The sequence below is a fragment of the Quercus lobata genome, chromosome 10 (genome assembly GCF_001633185.2).
Source record: "Quercus lobata isolate SW786 chromosome 10, ValleyOak3.0 Primary Assembly, whole genome shotgun sequence".
Classification (NCBI taxonomy): domain Eukaryota; kingdom Viridiplantae; phylum Streptophyta; class Magnoliopsida; order Fagales; family Fagaceae; genus Quercus; species Quercus lobata.
This window is the reverse complement of record NC_044913.1, coordinates 30654477-30662286: the sequence shown is the minus strand read 5'-3', so window position 1 is coordinate 30662286 and position 7810 is coordinate 30654477. Positions and strand designations below refer to the sequence as shown.

General features: G+C 32.8%; 1 protein-coding gene across 3 annotated transcripts; it reads right to left on the bottom strand.

The window, feature by feature from the left end:
* Window positions 1–1350: 1350 nt before the first annotated feature.
* On the bottom strand, window positions 1351–7550 carry LOC115965824. 3 transcript variants are annotated; one of them, XM_031085118.1, is made up of 6 exons: window positions 7440–7550; window positions 7036–7179; window positions 3590–3747; window positions 2709–2798; window positions 2132–2290; window positions 1351–1691 (listed from the first exon to the last, which is right to left on the bottom strand). In XM_031085118.1, exons 2-6 carry the CDS (start codon window positions 7163–7165, stop codon window positions 1593–1595), a joined length of 636 nt encoding a protein of 211 aa, XP_030940978.1. In that variant the 5' UTR covers window positions 7166–7179; window positions 7440–7550; the 3' UTR covers window positions 1351–1592. The 3 variants fall into 3 exon arrangements, with proteins under 3 accessions (XP_030940978.1, XP_030940980.1, XP_030940979.1); XM_031085120.1 differs by having other exon boundaries at window positions 2709–2795; XM_031085119.1 differs by having other exon boundaries at window positions 7036–7170; window positions 7440–7517.
* Between the last annotated feature and the right edge of the window lie 260 nt (window positions 7551–7810).

Here is a 7810-nt window from a genome sequence, read left to right as displayed (position 1 = left end):
ATTAGCATAGATCACGTGGGTGATAGTTGGTCCACTCTTGCTGGTTTTAATGCCATAGAGATTTTTGTTCCTGAGTTTTGAGTCAAGCATTTCGGAGAAAATTTCTTGCCCCAAAATGAATAGATATGATGAGAGTGGATCCCCTTGTCTAAGGTCCCTGTCAAGTTTGAAGCTCTCAGTTTTACCTCCATTGACAAGAACTTCAAATGAGACTGAGGAGATGCAAGATATGATCTAGCTTGTGAATGTCTGGTTAAATCCCAGATGAAGAAGAACATCTTGAATGAACCTCCAGCTTACTCTATCATATGCCTTTTGGAGGTCTAATTTGATTGCCATGAGGTCTAGCTTGGTTTTTCGGGTTTTGAAGCTGTGAAGAATCTCCTGGACAGTGACTTGATTCTCTGCAATCCATCTATTGGGGATGAAAGCTAATTGGGCCAAAGAGATGATCTTGTCGAGAAGTGGTTTGAGTTTAGCCACTAGGAGCTTAGAGATGATCTTGTAAACGACGTTACAAAGACTTATTGGTTTGTTACAATTTTTACTTAAGAAAGCTATACATGTACCTTTAGAAATACATATGCTCATCAAACTTATTCCTAGAATTTACTAATTAACTAAACTTTATTAAGAATAACTTCTATAAAACAAGAAATTCTTCACAATTTTTTTCTTTGAAGTTGCAACATATTGAGTGTAAAAAGTATTATATGTATTATTTACGAATATAAAGTTTTATAAAAAAAAAAAAAATAAAAAATAAAAGCCTGGTTTAGTAGTATATTGGTGCAAGGATTTGAAGACAGATACTTATGCTTCAAATTGCTATAATGATGCATGAAAGATGAAATCTTTTTTTGATTCTATGAACATAAGTTTCATCCATAATCTTCTCCGATAGCCCTTTCAAACCTTGGTAAACTACATTTAACTACTTTAATGGTTTGGGTTTCCTGCATCTGGAAAATTACATACATTTGCTCCAGAATTTTTTTTAGGGGTCAATAGTGTCGGAGCTAGAAATAGTCTGGAGAGAAAGTTTATATATTTATTTTATTTAACGAAGAAGCAATTTTAACAGTAATGCTATTGATGCAACACTTTCATAATATAATATAGGTGGCAAGTTGTTAAAGATATATAAAAAAGCAATGTCAGTTATGAATCTAGATAAAAACCAATTACAACATATTAATTAACTTTTATTGTAAAATTATTGTAGAAATATTGTGAAAGTAGCACTAAGATGATTATATTTAAGCTTATTTCAGCTGGGTTCAAACAAAATTTAGGTTTAGAGTGTTCAAATTTTTTATTTAGGGGTCAAAAAGAATTATATATAATGTATTTTTTTTTTGGGCCAAGTCAGGAGGTTCAAATGAACCCATTGGGCTGGCTTTAGTGCCGCCCATGATTTGCAATAGTAAACATGATTTTTGCATTATCATCTTGCTGCCTTTCCGTAAGTACAAATAAGGCCAACTTCACAAAAAATTTCTGTGAACTAACCTACTGTATATACATAGAGATTAGAGAGTTGTATATCAATTAGTGTTGTAATGTTTTTAAGGCTATTGATGACAAGGTACTTAATTAACCTGGTCACCACTAGCTACGCGTCTCTTCTCTTCCTCAACTTGTTCAAGCAACGCTTCCAGCTCTGCTTCTGTCAGGCCCTCTAGCCGCTTCTGCAGATTAGCATTAGGCCCCAACCCAGTATTAGGAAAATAAATTGGCAGATAACTCTAAATAGTAAATAGCATGTTTACAAAGGATTCATTGTGCAAGGATCCATTTAGGTCAGTGGGAAAAAAAAAAAAAATCAAGAGTCACCAATAAGAAAGAAAAAAAAAAAAAAAAAAAAAAAAAGAAGAAGAAGAAAAGCGAGAACAGAAATGAATTATGCTGACGGGCTCAGCGATGGATCAATTAGTTCAATAGTTATAAAGTTACTTTTGAAGGTATCAGGAACTAAATGGAGCTGCTATATCTATCCACTTGAGTGTAAGTTCCAAAATTAATGGGCAAAAAGTTTTCCCATAATATTGAAGAGGATCAGCATAGTCATAAATAATGCACTTATGCTCTGATGTAAAGACAGACATGATGGGATTCTTTTCAATTATACCTCCATGACTTTGTTTTCATAGTCTCGTAATTGTTGAGCATATGTCATTTCTTTGTTTGAAACTCTAAATATATATGTTGAGATCCAACCAACTGTTAGACCCAAAACCAGTACCAGCTGAACTACATTTCCAGCTTGTAGAGGATCAACACCTACAAACTGCACATGACAACATAAATAGAACAATTACAAGGTTGGAATACCAATAAAAAACTTTCATGCATGATATATATAATTGAAACCATCCAATTCAATATACAAAAAAAAAAAATCCTGGGCAGGCATAATCATGAAAAGAAGGTGATACTTCTTTTACATTCCTTAATATACATGCTGAAATGATTTTGCTGGCACCAATTAGAGAAGTTTATTTTATTTTTTATTTTTATTTTCAGTAAGTGTTTTGTCTGGCACTGTTAAAATATATCTAACAATATTCAATTCCATTTCCCATAAGCAAGTTTGAAAAATAAACAGAAACAACCTATAAAAAAAGAAGAAAAAAAAGAAAGAAACAGACATTAAGGATTCAAGGGTAACAAAAAGTTAAAATGACTACAAAAAGGAAGGCAGGTACCTCCAATCCAGTTTTCAAGCCAACGCCAATGACAGTAACTCCAACTCCTATCAGTAAAACATCCTTCCTCGTGTAACCAAAAGGTTTCTGCTGTAGGAATAAGAAAAAAATTATGAAGCATAATATCTTAATTCCTTTTTCTTTTTATTTATTTTTTTACTTGGACTACAGTGAGTCAGGTAACAACATCCAAATTAAAAAAAAATTGGAACACAAAATTCATTACTTTAATTTTCAATTTAAGCACCTATCCATTTGGAATAGCAAAACTCTTATACAAACCAGATGAGGACAAGTAATAATCTTCCTTTTCCCAAACCTATAGCTCTCCATCTCTCCTGTTTGTGTCTGTGTTAAAGTCTACTCCTCTAAGTTATGCTTTGTTATCACTTAAGGAACCCAAAGAAACTCTATAGCATTCGACAAAGCCATGGGCAGAGCAAAGGAGGTGTACTACTAGGCAGTCTCTATCAGCAAACTAAAGAGACCACCCATCGATCAAATTCTTTTAAATTAGTTTGTTGAGTAAAGAAGAAAGCTGACAAAATGATCACAGTTGATGCTGAACTAGTTTTGAAGTGCAACATCTATTTCCTATCTCTCCTTCAGTGAGCAGAAATTCTACGTTATAATCTTTTTCTGTTATTTTTGTGAGTAATATTTTGGGTTTAACAAACGGCATGACATATGCCCAACAATTATGGAATTAAATGAGTAAAGTTTACAGAAGAAGCATCACACATATAAAGAATATAATACCATTTAATATATCTCAAAGAAGTTCAGTTCATGCTTAAAACACGGGCTAGCAGATAACTTCATGCATTGTATTGAAAAATGATACAATGAGAAGCTCATCACTAGTGGTTGCTCATACATACCTTGGCCTGATCAGTGGAGTCATTGCCATTACCACTGGAGTTCGAAGCAGTGCTACTTCTAGGGATGGAAAAGATCAATTTCTTTGACAACATGTGGTTGGATCCTTTTCCAAGAAAAAGAGAAGTTTCCTTTCTATATAAGCTTCGATTAAGTCTTCCTTAAAAATTCAATAAGAGATGTAGCATTATCAGATACTTGACATGGTCTTTATAACCAATGAAATCTTATTTACAAATCCTTAATAATTAACATCAGGAAGGCTTTTTGTATAAAACATTAAGCTCTCTTTTACACACAAACTAGTATTAGAAAAAGTAGTAGATACAATAGAAAAATGTTACTTTTAAACCTCTGGTAGAGCCAGCAGAGGTCTAGTAAGAACATTTGGAAGTCACAAGTAAAAACATTGTTTAATCTCTTTTTATTTTTTTGGATTTGTCATAATTTTATACTAAGTATCCAAATTTATTGTCACTTTTATGCACTTGATTAAGAAAAATAAATGTTTTTGTAAAACATAATTTTCACAAACCTCATCCATATTACTTCTTATCTACAAAACCTGAACCAATCCCACGGTAAGGGTTGCATAATTCCAATTAATCAACGGACAGTATCTGCACCTCAGAAAATTGCCATTACAAGCCATTTAAACAACCTATAATAATTTTGTTGCTTGCACAATGCAACATGCTCCTAAAGTTCTTCCCAAGTAAGATCATTAATGGGCTGAAGGAGAAACTTCAACTAAAAGTCTCAATAGTGTTGTTATAACTTGTACAAAGATTAGGGTTGAGGAAGGGACTAAAAGGCAATAGTATAAACCACACAAATGGGAAATCAATTATTGAGCATTTTTAAGCCTTAAAAATTAAAAAAAAAATTATTGCATTTTGTCTTGTTATTTACAAACAGCTAGACTAAAAAACTCAATATCTTTTTATTGGAGGTGAATTTTGACAAATCCACCATTGAATTACATCTTCTTATATGCTCCATGCTTGCAAAATTTCTACAAAATTAAAGATCAATAGCTATGTCATCAATAAATTATTTAAATTGCAAGTTTTTGTAGTTTAAAACTATGCATAAAATATAAATTTCTAGATCATAGAGTAAATAATATCCAATTAATACAAAATTTGACATGTGTATTAAGAGCGTAAAAAACATGTAATTCAATGATTAGATTTTCAAAATATGTAATAATGCTTATTTTATTGAGTAAGGTTATAATCTTAGGCAACAACCAGTTTTGTAGTTAAACTTTGTCAAAAAACTAATAGTATTCTTTGGCACATAAAATGGAATCAGAAAGTCAAACCTTTTAGACAATGACCTCTAGACTCAAGAATCAAAAGAATACATTCAGGTAATCGAAGAAGGGATCAGTCACAATTAAATGAAAGAAACAGTATGAGATACCTGGACAATTTATAGATAGAAAAGGAATACTGCCTGAGCCTGACTCTATGAACTATAGGCTAATTCATTACTCTTTTTTTCCTCCTGTTATACCCATTTATTGGCAAGATATCATAATTCGTGAGTATAGGATGAACATCAAAATGGATTTCTAATGTATCTAAGGTTGCAGAACTTGTAAACTCTGTGAGAAAACAGTCAGCACTAATATCAAAACAGTAAAGGACAATAAAAGCACCAGTGAATCTGGGCCTCTTCTTCACCACACCCGCCCCTCTGCCCCCCCTTTCCCCAAGGGGCAAAGACTTATTTTTAAGCAAAGTTTAATAAATTATACGAGAGCCTCCCCAAAAAAAAGAACATTTCAGGCACCCAAGGAAATTTCCTGGATTAACCATTCAACAAACCATTTGTTTAATGGCATGAATGGGGACACAGGATTCACCAAAAGAAGGGGATGGTTCATTTGGGCACGATAAGTAAAGACTGAAACTTTGAGAATATATATATATATATATATGTATGTATGTATGTATGTATGTATATCGACAAACATGCATGCACTAGTAGTGATTTCTATCTGTGTATTTATCTTTGTCGTGGTGGATGTCTGATTATATGTTCCAAACACATCCTAGAAGATAACTAGTAATTCAGCAGAACATCAAATATAGAGATAAGCTGATACAAGCCTTAATCTTATTGGAAGTCAGAAAGAAATTTATGTAGTGAGAAAGATCACTGGACAGGCTTAATTTCGTGCTAAAATTTTCAACTAGTACACAAAAATGCCTCAATTTTAATTCTAGAAACCCGGTCAATCTGAGTTTTATGGAGCACTATACTAATGAATAAGAGATCCAAATATCATTGGAGACACCTGTTATATGGCTCTGTACTTTTTGTTCTGTGAAAAATCAAAAACCCATAATATTGTGATTCTTCACTTTCAAAAAAGGAAATGTGTTTTCTTCATCAACCACATTCAATCAAAACAGGTTCCTCTTCTGAAATAACTTGCAGACACATAAGGCTAATAACTTGCATGAGATATATGCACAACTTCAACAAAAGGATAGATGTGAGTCATTTCTTTTTTATAAGTAATAATTTTTTTTTCAATGTGCAATAAGGGGCACAATTCTAGCACACGGGAAGCATGCAAGAGAAACACCCAAAAGCAATCTAGTGCCTAAATTTCATAATTCAAGAAATTCCAACAAATTGAAAAAAGAAAATGAAGTAGCATCTGCCATCCAATCATAAAGAGACCTCAAGAACAACAGCTTCAACCTTAAAGCCAGTAACTCACATCCCTTAAAACTTAAAAGTGCATGCATTCCTTTCTCTCCAAACAATATTATCCAAGATATGTCTAAATGTAGAAAAATAATCTCCATTTTAGTAAATATGTTGCAATGTTTATGGATTAGAGAAATGATTCCAATCATGTACACATATGATAAATAAAGAAGATGACAAACAGTATATGGGTGATACCCCAAATGAATTAGATATTAGATTGGATTAGAGGATTATGTCTTGTGTGGGCCTGTTTCCCCACATTGGATGTTAACTAGGAAGATCTTGGCGTTATAATTGATTAAAAGAAGCCTCAATTATAACTTGACTAGTTCCGCATTGAATATTTACTTCGTAAATCTTGGCCATATATATATATATATATATATATATAATTTTTTCAAAATTCTTAAATTAGGCCTGATCTTCATTCAATTATTTTAACCTTTCAGCTTATGTTTCCATCTTCCAGGTAAAAGCAACTCTAATTAATCAAAGAAAAAGACACAAGCTAGCTAATACACAACAGATAATCCTCAAGTCACAAATATTCCAAAAACACTTCCTTACAAAGGAAAACAAATCATTAACCTCAACAAAAACTATCACAATCCAGTACATGAAATTGTTCACCTTCAAAAGCAAAGAATCCGAGTGAGTAATCTCAGCTTCTTAATAATACAAAAACTCAAGTAAAGCAAAGAAATCACCGACTGACCTCTAACCAAACCTTCAAAAGCTCTCGCCCGTGGCCGCAAAAATGGAAGAGCAGGCAAACCCACGAAGGAAGCCGCTTCTCTTTTGCATAAAATGCTGCAATTCATATTTCCATGGGGAAGACTAGCCATTCCTGCTGTATATTCTTCACATAATACACACACACACACACACACAAACCAAGTTAAACGAAGTGGAAGAATAAACTTAAAAAGTTAATTGCTTCACAAGGAATGGTTCTATATATGAAGCAAGAGCACAAGCATGGCCCAGAAGCTAATACACTCATTTTAGGCAAGCCCAAAGTTTCTATCAGACAAGCAAAGCAAAGCATTACCCAAATCTAATTTCAAGAAAAGAAACGTAATTTTGCGCTACTAGAATGAGAAGAAGAAGAAGTAATACTTGGTTGGTTGGCAGTAGCGGGAGCTATACAGGAGAGGCGACCGTTAATGGATAAAATGAATTGAGTTCTTGCAAATGAGAGGTAATAGGCAGGCTCACTTGTCAAAAAATATCGTTTGTTTGGAGTAGTGAGGCCACCCAAGGGTCCCCCCACCCCCCCCCCAAAAAAAAAGAGGTGGGAGGATCGGTGCAATGTTTCAAGATTTTAATTTTATTTTGTTTAATTGAGTTTTTTAAATTTTAAATTTATTCCATTCAAGTTTTTCATTGTTAAGTGTCTTAGTTTTGGTATTTTTTTTTAACTTTTCAAATTAAAAAATTAACAAAATTAATAAAAAACTATTTTGGAAAAAAAATTAAATAAAAAAATA

Bases quoted from the DNA above. Each gene is read 5' to 3' on its own strand.
- LOC115965824 (XM_031085118.1), bottom strand. From the start codon at position 7,165: ATGGCTAGTCTTCCCCATGGAAATATGAATTGCAGCATTTTATGCAAA. The intron at 2,291-2,708 runs GTACCTGCCTTC...TGTCATGTGCAG, and splicing joins GCTTGAAAACTGGATTGGAG to TTTGTAGGTGTTGATCCTCT. The intron at 1,692-2,131 runs GTATAATTGAAA...GCTAATCTGCAG, and splicing joins ATGAAAACAAAGTCATGGAG to AAGCGGCTAGAGGGCCTGAC.